We start from the raw sequence: 12,478 nt of genomic DNA, 5'->3' as shown, positions 1-12,478 counted from the left end.
AAGTATTTTCATGGTCGGTGTTCTGCTGAATTGGCATCTGAAATTACACCAGTCCGAACACACGTACCTCAATCAGTCGATATTCTTGTCTTTCGGCACTTGTAGCTCGTTTGGAGAGGGGCATTTTGCAAGTAGAGCAGAGGAGGTCATTATTCCTATCTGTAAGACCAATTTGTAAGTACGTACACTTGGAATATTGTATCCAGGCCAGGAGACCGCACCTAAAGAAAGAACTTCTACGAAAGGTGCAAAGAAGGACGATTAGATTCGTGAAGAGAGCTAAGAATTATACCTATGAGGGACGGTTTAGAAGATATGGTCTTCAGAGCTTTGTAACTAGACATTTTAGGGGAGGGGAATTTGATTTAAGTGGACAATGCGTGGAGGTGGTAGTAAAATGAACTAAAGAGAGACAAGAACCAGAGGGCGCACTTAAAAAATCTTAGGGAAGAAAAGTGGACTAGATCTTATGAAGTTTACCTATGACCAGAGTATTATGGAATGTTAGAATAAGTTGCCTGAAAGGGTTGCCGAGGCGGAGAGTTCGGCAAAATTCAAGAAAGAATTGGATAGGCACTTTTTTGACGATGGCAATAATATCAGGTTTTTTGGTAGTTGCAGAATAAGTTGTACCTTAGAGAAAATTAGGTTCAGGTTTACTCAAAATTTTATGCTATTAAAACAACTTGATACATATTTAAAGGAAAATGTAATTTTCTTAGTTGAGATAAAATGCAGTTGATGCAGGTTTTTATTAGTCGGATTTCAGTTAATTATTAATATAGCTTAGCCGTATACATATTTGTACCCTATCTCAAGCTCCTAGCCTCCGTTCAAAATATGGCTAATCAGGTTAATTAAGAAACTTCTCCACTCTCTGTCTCATTGACTTTCAGTTTCCGCTGCATGCCTTTTCTATAGTTACTTCCACTGGCTCTTTTCATCTGTAATTCTACCGACCTCTTACAAACCGGTCAATATCGAAATCCAAACTCACAAAGCTATCTTTTCTATTTCTGTTCTCAGAGGGAAAAGAAAAAAAAAAAACACCCTCTTTCACATATGCTTCCCTGAAAATTAAATCTACAGAAATTCAGGTCAAATGTCAACAAGTACGTTTGTCTTCTATACCTTCAACCTATGCACGGTACTAAGTGCTATTGATTTTAATACCTTTTGTGTTTGGGAATTTTATAAATAAATTTAAATAAACAGTAAAATTTTCATTGGAAAAACATCTTATTTATATACTGTATATTTAGTTAACTCGTTTGTTAAAATTAAAAAAGTGAGCGTTAAACTTTATTTTTGATATTCCTAATAGGTTCTCTTGACATAGTTTTTATGCTAAAGTTATGGAATACCTTTGCATTTTCCTTTATACGCTTCTTGAATTGCTCGACCTTTGACGCAGGCTGCTTGTCGTATGTGACAATAACTGGGATATGTTATATTATCAGCCCCACATAAATGATTTCCCGTGGGTGCCGGGTTGCATTGCTCTTTGCACCGTATGCAGTGTGGGCGAAGGTTCTGATCTAAAAGGCAAGTCTTTCTTCCTGGACATCGAACTGTATCACACGTTTCTAGAAATGTGAACGAAAAGCAAGGGCTCATTAAGAAATCTGAAAACGCTAACAAATAATTATATAGTTATTAATGATATTTTTGGTTGAAAAACACACATGATATTGAAAGATTATTATTAAAATAACAAATTATTGAAAAACATTACCCATTATATTTTAATGGTAAACGATCTGCTACTAGATTCCCGTAGTAGTAACAATTCTTAAGTCTATCAGAGTTTATCTCTGGTAGCATCTAAAAGACACGAATGATAGGAAAAACCTAATTTGTTTATACTGTATATATAAGATTGATTGATTTTGGTGTCTTATGGCGCAAGATTCATTTAAGGAGTAAATAAAATTGATCTAGTTAAGGTTTCTGGGAATGGAGGAAACATTTTTATAGTCATACTACAACCTAAATATTTGTAGGCTTGTTATAAATTCTCAATCAAAATTTCGTGGTTGTGCGACCTGTTGTTGTCTAAAAATGTTTATGATCTTTCTTGAATGATTCCCAAGCTTCAGTTCAAAAGATTTAATACTCTTTCAGAATGTTCATCTTTCAATAATACTCTAGACTGTCGATTGACGAATACACATTCTTTGGTTTTGGCACCAATAATGCGCGGAAACATTAATTTTTAATATTGAAAGCATCTACATTCCTCTCCACACCTTTTACAGAATTCTTCATTAGATCTAACTTTAATCTGAAGCTGGTGTAAAAAAAAAAAGGTTTTACACATGAGAAAGAATAAAGCCATAGTAGCATATCACGCGATATATTGGCGCCTCCGTAGCCAGGTGGGAAGGAGCAGCAGTGCGTAGCACACGCTTCTTGATTAGACCGGGGTTCCAGCCCGTCACCACCAAATACGGAGGATGCGGAAAGGTCAAGGGAATGACCACCGCATATTCCCGGAGCAATATGGCCTTAGTTGCTAATGCTCCTAAAAAAACAAAATAACAACAACGCGATATATTAAGTTGTATTTATGCATGTGTTATTAATTTCATGTCGCAATTAAATTGCGACAACGTTTGCTCAGATAGTGTCAGTGAAATTATTCTTGTAGGAAGAGAATCCTTTATCCCGCACTCCACTTTAAAATCTATTCCTTTGTCTAAACCTTGGTTTTCCAATAAACGTGCCAAGGCTGTTCAAGAGAAGAATGTTGCATATCTTAATTGGCTTGTTTCCAATTCTTCAGTTTCATATTCTGCCTACACCAAAGCTAGCAACAATTGTAAAGCAGTTATTAATCAGTCCAAACTAGAATTTTGAAGAGACTAAGAGTAGAAAACTTGCTTCTTGCCCTACTGGTAGCCAAGTATTCTGGTCTCTTGCCAAAGCTATTGGCCGCAACTTTTGCCCATCTCTGCTCCCACCTCTGTCAAAACCAGATGGTTCTGTTGTCACTTCACCCAAGGATAAAGCTGACCTGCTAGCATCCCATTTTTTTTCCAACTCATCTATTAATGATCTTGGTAAAACACCTCCCGCCATTCCCAACACGCTCCATTCACGCCTCCTGTGGTCTTTCATTAAAAGGATGCCAGAAGGATTTTGACGAATCTTGATGCTAAGAAAGCTCCAGGTCTTGATGGAATTTATCTACTTGTTCTCAAAACCTGCGCTCATGAACTTACTCCTGTTCTTTGCCACCTTTTTTCACTTTCTTATTCCAAAGGTGTTTTTCCTTCTGCTTGGAAATTTGCTCATATCCAGCCAGTTCCAAAAAAAAAAAGGGTGATAAATCCTTCCCATCCAATTATCGTCCCATTTCAATTACTTCTACTCTTTCTAAAGTAATGGTGAAATCAATTAACCGCCAACTCTTAAACTACCTAGAAACCTTTCATCTGATCAATGATCGCCAGTATAAATTCCGTCAGTGTCGATCCACTGGTGATATTCTGGCTTATATTACCCATTTATGGATAAATTCAATGGAAAAATTCGGTGAAACACAAGCAGTTGCTCTTGACATCTCAAAGGCTTTCGATCGTGTTTGGCATAAAGGTCTTCTAAACAAGCTTCCATCTTATGGTTTGCCAACTGTTTTTGTAATTGGTTATCCAGTTTTCTCTCTGATCGCTCACTGAGGTTGATGGTAGATGGCTCTCTGTCTTCTAACTTCTCCACTAATGCTGGTGTCCCCCAAGGTTCAGTTCTTTTCCTCTTGTATATTAATGACCTTTTTCCATTGACTGGAAATCCTATCCATAGTTTTGCCGATGATAGTACATTACATTCCACTTTCCATTTGAGAAACCTTGCCCTGCTCAATCAGCTTCAACTTCTCGAATATCCGCTACGAATTCCTTAAATGCCGATCTTCAGGTAATTCTCCAGTGGGGCAAAGACAACTTGGTTGATTTCAATCCTTCTAAAACTCAGTCTTGTCTTATAACTCGCAAAAAGAATTCTTCTGCTCCTATGTAGGTGACACTCCGAATTCTAGGCAAGTTGGTATATCTCTTTTGGGGATTACCATGACTTTCAATGTCTCTTGGCATAAGCACATTACAAATATTGCTTCCTCTGCATCTAAAAAACTTGGTTTTCTCTTTCGCTTTCGGTGTTACTTTTCTTCCAAACAGCTGTTCACTCTTTAGGAATCGCAAATCCGCTCTACCATGGAATATTGTTCCCACATCTGGGGTGGTGCTCCCAAAACCTCTCTCAAGCTTATTGATCCTGTTCAGAAGAGGGCAGTTAGGTTAATTAATGATTCATCTCTAATAGAGTCTGTCCACTCGCTGTCTCATGGACGTACTGTTTCTGTCGCATGCCTTTTCTACAGATACTTCCGTGGGCACTGTTCTTCTGAATTGGTTTCTATAATTCCCGCTCTCTCTTTCAAAACAGTCCGAACACGTGCCGCTACCCGTTCGTTTTCTGGAACATCCTTCCTTCATACTATTTGCTGAAAATTACAGTCTACAGAAGTTCAAATCTAATGTCAACAAATATCTTTCGTCTTCTCAACCTCCAACCGAAGCACGGTTCTAATACCTCTCGTGTTTGGGGTTTCCATAAAAAAAATCGGAAACACCTCAATACCCACACACAATTCGGTGACGTTTCGGGAATACACTGTTTTTCGTCATCAGGCGTACAAGAGGTTTAGAATAATAGCCCAAGTCAGAAATTAGTTACAATGTCCAGAATAGCTGAAGTTAGGGGTTAATTGCAGTAAATAATAGTTGGGTTATAATATTATAATGGTTATAGTTAGAGGTTAATTAAAATATCTTTGTTCGAACAACTAATAGATGACATTTTTCTTCCCAGATAAAAGATTCACTCGAGGGGACCAAAAACTTGGTTTCACAATTTCACGTGGACAGCATGACCGATTAATGTAGATGTATTAACACAGCTTGACTTAAATTTCTAGGAGTCGATGAAAAACCTACAGCCTTCTATGTTCTTCTCGAAGGGCGATGTGATATGCGTTAAGCACCAAAGAAACTAAGGCTATGAGGCATCAGTATAGTGTCTGTAATTGCATGTATTTTTCAGCCGGTTTGCTGAACGAAAACCCCGAACTTCCGGATAAAAACCATCGCCATACCGACTAATTCAACATTTTGTGAAAAAAGGCTATAAAACCTCATCGCATCATTGATGGGATTCGAAACCACAACTTTTCCATTCGATGTGGGATGACGCTGGTTATAGCCGCTGTGCTATCCGTGAGGGAACCAGCATCATTACTGTAGCAAAATGGATCTTCCATAGCGAAATATGCAGAAAGCTATTTTTGTCGTTTACGAAATACAGATATAGCTGCATTTTTTGTAGTAACTTCCATTCTTCAGCTTAGATCCCAAATTTAAATCAGCACAAAGTCGCTTGGTGCACTTTGAGTTATAAGATAAGGCTTGTTTGAGTCTGAACATTGTGATTCAAAGCTCGTATGGATTGCTTTCATTGATCATCAGTGTTTTCCTCTTCTAACGATGGAATACTTGTTGCTGAAGGTCAGAACATTTGGATATTCAATTTTTTTTCTCTTTCCCTTTACGTCCTTCAGTGTCCCTTATACAAAAATAGCAATCGTTGACATAACTGGTTGGCTTTCTCTACACCAAGGGAACATCAAATAGTAATGATGCTTATGAGCCCACTTCTTGTGCGGATCACCTAATTTGCAGCAAAAACAAGTTGATATCTCGGGGCGTTATAGACTGTAATGAATATATAGACTTCAATTGTGAAATACCACACAATAGCAAACGATATCTGGCGAATTAATACAGTGATGCGGTATTTTAAAAGCACGTTAACTATAATTAACACAAAAAAAACTATAAAAAGAAAAGATTAGTCTGTACAAAAAAACACTACGAGGGGAGTCACTTCCTACAAGATTAATAACTTTTAATGGAAACCATTTTTAAATTCTAATTCTTTATAATTATGAAGAGCATTTAAAAGTGAAATAATGGAGATTACAAGTTTTATAGTACCTTATACTGCTCTCGTGTGACTTTCTGACTTCAAAAATTTATTTTTTATTAAAACCTCAAACACGAATGATATTAAGAACCTATAATATACGTGCGTGGGTTGAAAGGTGAGAAGACAGAAGATACTTGTCGACATGAGATTTATGTAGGTTGAATTTTTGGGAAATTTATTTTATTTTATATATATATATACACACCCACGCGCGCTTTTCTCACACACAGGGCACACAGACCCTAAATAAAGGTGAGAACGCTAGGAGTTACAGAAAATACAAAACTAGAATTAAAATATATACAAAATTTACATTAAGAAAACAAAGTAAGGATCAAATTCTTATAGATAGATGGATTAAGAGTAAAATCAATATTGTAGTTATTCATTACCCGAAGGAAACGAAACAGAGGACTACCAAGTAAGTGATGAGTACGGGGAACAGGCAGTGAGAAATTTATTTTATAACGAGAATTCAAACGGGGTATAGCGAAAGGTTCAAGAAGAGATGGAGAATCGATAACAGAGTTTATGATATTGTAGACAGGAAGAGACCCATGGAGTTGTCGTCTAGAGTGAAGCGGAATGATTCTGAAGCGACCACAAAGAGCTCCATAATTTCGACGGTGAAAGGCAATGTGATTTCGATAGCATAAGAATTTAATGAATTTAATTTGAATTCTCTGAAGTCTGTGAGAAAGACATTCCTATTGTGGGGACCAGATAATATCACAATAATCAAAAATGGGAAGTATAAGCTGCTTGTAGAGAAGAATTAAGAATTATAACTTTGTCACTCTTGAAAACAGAGGAAGAACGCTTGATTAATCCAAGTTTAGAAGTGTGAGATATTACGCGATCGACGTGAGAAGAGGAATGAATTTCAGATCGAAATAAAACACCTAAATCGTTGAACGTATTAGTACTTGCAATTAAAGAGTTTCCAATATAATAATCAGTAAGGACGGAGTGTCTACCAACACAATTCGAGCGAAAGCGACATAATTTAAATTTTAATGGGTTTAGAAAAAAGTTATTTTTATTGAGCCAGAGTGAGATTGAATTTGACAGGACTGGAGTTCATCGCTGTCAGTTGTAGAACAAATAACTTTGTAACATTTAATATCATCTACATAGAGCTGTCACTCAATATTAACGGACTGAAATAAAGTTGACAGATCATTAGTATATTAAAGAAGAGCGGACCCAATGGTGAGCCTTGAGGAATACCTTGCGAAACAGTGAACGGAGTTGATGAAGTACCGTCAATTGTTACAGATAGTTTATGATTTCTAAGCAGTGAATCAAGCAAATCTAGTAAAGGGGAATGAAATAACACGGAAATGAAGATTATTATTTATTCAAGTAAAGAGAAAGTTACAACCACCCTTACACAGCATCGGAATGGCAGGGAGGAATGCATAGAGAGCCACTGGTACCACATAAGTTTGTTAATAGTGTAACCCAATAGATCCCGTGGTTTTGCCCAAAGGGCAGCGAATAGTTTATATCTTGCTTCCTTGAAGTGCCAGTGAAAAGACGGGTTCGTATCCCACACCAAACCGAGATCCTTGTGGGAGTTGACTTTTTATAGAATCTATTTATTGAGATAAATCTTCGAAATTTTTTTTTTTTTTTTTTTTTTGTTTGTTTAGGAGCATTAGCAACTAAGGCCATATTGCTCCGGGATATGCGGTGGTCATTCCTTGACCTTTCCGCATCCTCCGTATTTGGTGGTGACGGGCTCGAAACCCAGTCCAATCAAGAAGCGTGTGCTACGCACTGCTGCTCCTTCCCACCTGGCTACGGAGGCGCCACATATTGTTGTTCCAAAGAACACAAATAGAAGGGGTAAATGAGGAAGAGAAAAAGTTTGTTCTGTGAGTTTGGATTTTGATGTTGACAGGATTTCTAAGCACATGTTTGGAAGAAAGCGTGAAAGTATGCATAGAAAACACATTCAGCATAAACTGAATGTCCATGAGACAAGAGTGGAGAGGCTTCTTAAAAGAGGAGTCAGTAATTAACCTGGCTGCCCTATTTTGAGTAGATGCTAGGAGCTTGAGAGAGGATGCAAAATGATTACAACTATATGTGTAAGATATACTAACAGCTTATACATATCAATGTAAACGAATAATAATTAACTTATATCAGACTAATAAAAATTACATTACTTGAGCTTCCACCTCCCTGTTATTCTCATCAGTTCATGCGCTGCATTAGTGATATTGATCCTTCAATGTGTGTGTGTGTGTAATTGAGATTGTGTGACTAATCAGTTCCTCTACTTGGGACTTTTTATAGCGAACTGATCTCGTTAATTTCTTACCTTTTATATGATCTATTAATTTTACAGCCAAGAACGATTGATTATGAACATCTAGGATGAGAAAGGAATGTCATTACACGAGTTAATGTAATGACATTCCTTTCGAATTTGAGAATATCTTATTCATTATGTATTTAATAACTTAAAAATATAAGTTATTTTCAAATGTAATCTGTTGCATAAGAAAACAAGGGCACGAATACATAACATCCTCGCCAGAGGGTGTTATGTATTCGTGTCCTATCCTAACGTAGGACTCCGAGGCATGGACAATGAGCAAAGGGAGGAGGTTGACTGGTGCATAAATGTGCTTCATGCGCAGAACCACAAGCTACACCACACTTGACACGAAAAGAAATCAAGAACTGGGGGCAACTTCAGTACTGAATTTTATCGACTCATACAGAAACAGATGTAGAGAGAATGGACGCTACCCGAAAGAGATTCTAAACTACAAACCCCTGCAAAGATGGAGAGAGACCGTAACAGGCCACTAGGCCTAATACTGGACAGGAAGAAGAAAATAATTTGGGTACGCAGATATGTATGAAAACTGTACAGTATTGTAAATAGGTGGCTGGGCTGCTAGAAAAACTAGCTGGGATTGCTTAAGTTAATGAATAAAAAGAAATACTTGCGTACAACTTTTTAAGCCAGCTAGGGAATAAAAGTTTGCTCTAAACCCAAGTAATTAATATTAGCGGTTATCATATGTTAGTATTAGTACCAAAATTAAAATAATACTGCGAAGAAGCGAACTTATTCTGAATCTGCACACCGGGTGGAAAAAGACCTGTTCGAATCCTGCAAATAACGTGAGGAATTTTTATGAGTCTTTTTCACAACGTGGCTGAGTTATCGGTCTCAGGCGAGGGTAGCATGTTTTTTTTTTTTTCTGTCCAGCAAACCGACCATAGAACACAATATATATATCGCGCAATATGGCCTTAGTCGCTAATGCGCCTAAAGGTTCAGCCAACTAATCTCCTTCCCCTAAGGTGTCTAGTTGCTAAAGTTGCCAATATAATCTCCTTTCTTTGCATCTTCTGTAGAAATTCTTTATCTTTCTTTTTGTGGCCTCTCCAGGCCTGGATACAATATTCCAAGTGTAGTCATATCATAGTCTTATAGAGGGGGGGTTAATGACCTCCCTCTACTTGCAAAATTCTGATAAATCATAGACAGAATATGACCGTCTTGCCGCCTATTTACACTTCATGTTTTTCTGTATCACAATCCTTAAGTCTTTCTCACCTGAACATCTTTTAATTCTTTTCTTCCCAAGGGAGATACTAAAGGATGTTCAGGGTGAGATATATTTGTGAACTATTTTTAGATCTGTGTCCCCCAAGTGCATTACTTTTCATCTGGTAGCATTAAACTTTAGCTGCTATTTTTCTGACCACACTATAGTAAACACAGCATTTTGAAGAAGCATAGTCTGGTTCTGATCGATAACAACCTTCATCTTTTAAGCCATCAGCAAATTTTGAAACCTTCCTCTGTATTCCCTCATCAATATAATTTATGAAGATAAGAAATAAGAGTCTCGCGTACTCATCCTCAAGGGAACCCACTTGTAATTCTAGTCCATTCTGAAGAAAACCCATTTATGGCCATCCTCAACCCCCTGTCCTTTAACCTTAATCCATCGATGGATCTTCCTATTATCTTGACCTGCTAAAATAGACTTCCAGAAATCCCGATATATAATGTCAATGTTGTTTCTCGCATCAAACTACTTTATGACCTATGCTGAGATCCATTTAGGATATCATTCTTGCCGAGATGGTCCTGTTTTGCGTCTTATAGCAGGTGGAATTTTAAATCATATATTTTAACCATATATTCCATAATCTTAAAAACCATAGAAGTCAAACTTGCTGGTCAATAATTGTCAAACCTTTCTTTAGCCCCTCCTTTATATACTAGGGAAACGTTAGTACTTTTCTAATTCCAGGAATGATCACTGAATCTAATGGACATCTCCTTAACATTAATGATAGTTGGATGCATTCACTTGCCGTCTTTTTTCAGTACAACGTGTATCATCTACCCTTACATCCTCTCAGACGCAGTAGCCTTTCAAACTGGCGCCTCTGTGATAACATTATGTCACTTACGTTGCAACATTTCAACTCGGCTTCTCTATTCACCCTTGGCACCATGTGATTTTAACAGTTACAAAATCTGTTTTAGTAATATATAGTAACCGTTTGCTGTGGTTAACATCAACATGATATTATATGTACAGGGCGCCTCCGTAGCCAGGTGGGAAGGAGCAGCAGTGCATAGCACACGCTTCTTGATTAGACCGGGGTTCGAGCCCGTCACCACCAAATACGGAGAATGCGGAAAGGTCAGGGAATGACCACCGCATATCCCGGAGCAATATGGCCTTAGTTGCTAATGCTCCTAAAAACCAAATAACAATATGTACAGGGAAAATCAAAATGAAATTAACACTAATTAGCAACTTAATACAGTACTTAAAAGAAGTAAATAGTAGAACATATAATCACGGTTTTTATATAATGTAATTAGTTTATTGTGAATAATGATCGAAGTACAAGAAAAATGTTATCCCTACACTTAGGATAATTCATTAAACTAAATGATAATTTCTGCGTTTCGGAATCCACTTTGCTTTCCGTCATCAGACTCAACAAAAGCAAAGGGATTATAAGTGACATATTATGAATCCGAAAATCTAAGAAAAATTCTTTAAAACATGGCCTCCCTCCCCCACGACAAAAAAAGCCTTAAAATAAGCTCAAACCCTCCCTTACACAAAATATTCAGAGCTGGAAAAAGGTAAATCACCGGACTTCTTCTGATCCTAACTAGAGCAAAGTGAAGTAAGGTTAATAACGATGATATCCACTTTCAGAAACTGATTTCTTTTCCCGCGTGACAGCTTCACATCGAACAACTTCTTTACAACCGTTTTGTCTGCGTGTTGTTACTAGAGACCACCTGCTATCTAATGAGCGACCAATTATTTCTGAAACAGGATATCATAGCAATCTCTTTTAATCAGGTGGCTAGTTTACCTATTTGCGAGCCATCTGTTTGAAAGTAGTGCAATACCAGGTAGTTCGTTGCAAAGGTAAATTTATTCTGCTATGAGATTTAAGACCATTGCAGTGTCTATTAACGGACAATATAATCCTGAAAGCAGCTTATAAAGAAAAAAGTCACTTTTTTTTATATGGATTCGTTGATGTGAGTGCCGGATTTTATGACGTGACGTATTTTACAGTTTCCTGTATATTTGATCAATTTTTGCTTTCAGTTAATTGTGAGACCCATAGGGCCCATGCTTGCAAAAATGTTGCGGATACCGGAATAAATGTTTTGTTGAAGTCCGTGACGATCAAATTTTGAAAACTTCTCGAAAGGTTTATTAAGTGGTAAAAGTGAAGGCCACGAAAATAGTTTTCTGATAAGTAACCAAACTATCCATAATACTGATGATTTTTTATTTCCAGCGGCAACCAATCGACTTATTAGAAATGCCCAATTCCGTGGTTACATTTAAGTTGGCAACGATGTGGCAGAACCTGCCAGAGTGAACTATAGACTAATGGGTACCTGGTCTGCCTCCACGGGGCGTATGTGGGGCAACCTTAGGCCTCAGCAGAGGTCCAGCGGCTAAATGGCCAGAGGAACAACCGTACAAAACACCACACTTCCATAATCCATATACTGTACTTTTAAATCTCTGGCCTTCTCAGTGAACTGGTACACCCACAATAAAAGCAACGCGTAGATGGGGAAACCCCTGGTGCCGTTAGACACTGAAAACACTTACACTTACTTACTTACTTACCAGGACCACAGTAACTAGGAACCCAGTACCAAGACAAATACAGCACAGGTACGATATTCAGGAAGCAAATTGGGACACCTTCCAGACTGAAATCTCAGTTGCCTTACAGGAACATAATGCCGAACTCCAGACCAGTAGAACTCCTTCAGCAGAAGACAACAGCCCTCATCACTCAGGCCTGTAAAGCTGCAATACCTAGGAAACACCCAGCCCTGGGTGCAGTGCCGTGGTGGAACCGAGACCTGCAGCACCTTAGAAAGGAGACTCAG

The 12,478-nt window shown here is 37.8% G+C and overlaps 1 protein-coding gene across 1 annotated transcript in view; it reads right to left on the bottom strand.

Annotated features, from left to right (window-relative positions):
• The window catches only part of Fs (Follistatin), a 199,096-nt gene that overhangs the window by 51,606 nt on the left and 135,012 nt on the right, over nucleotides 1–12,478 (bottom strand). Inside the window, exon 4 of the mRNA XM_090390396.1 lies at nucleotides 1,365–1,586. Coding sequence (XP_090246522.1) covers nucleotides 1,365–1,586 — 222 coding nt within the window. The remainder of the gene's footprint in view (nucleotides 1–1,364; nucleotides 1,587–12,478) is intronic.

This window comes from Mastigoproctus giganteus, chromosome 2 (genome assembly GCF_048544385.1).
Source record: "Mastigoproctus giganteus isolate SK-2022 chromosome 2, ASM4854438v1, whole genome shotgun sequence".
Taxonomy (NCBI): domain Eukaryota; kingdom Metazoa; phylum Arthropoda; class Arachnida; order Uropygi; family Thelyphonidae; genus Mastigoproctus; species Mastigoproctus giganteus.
This window is presented reverse-complemented; position numbering and strand designations above follow the sequence as displayed.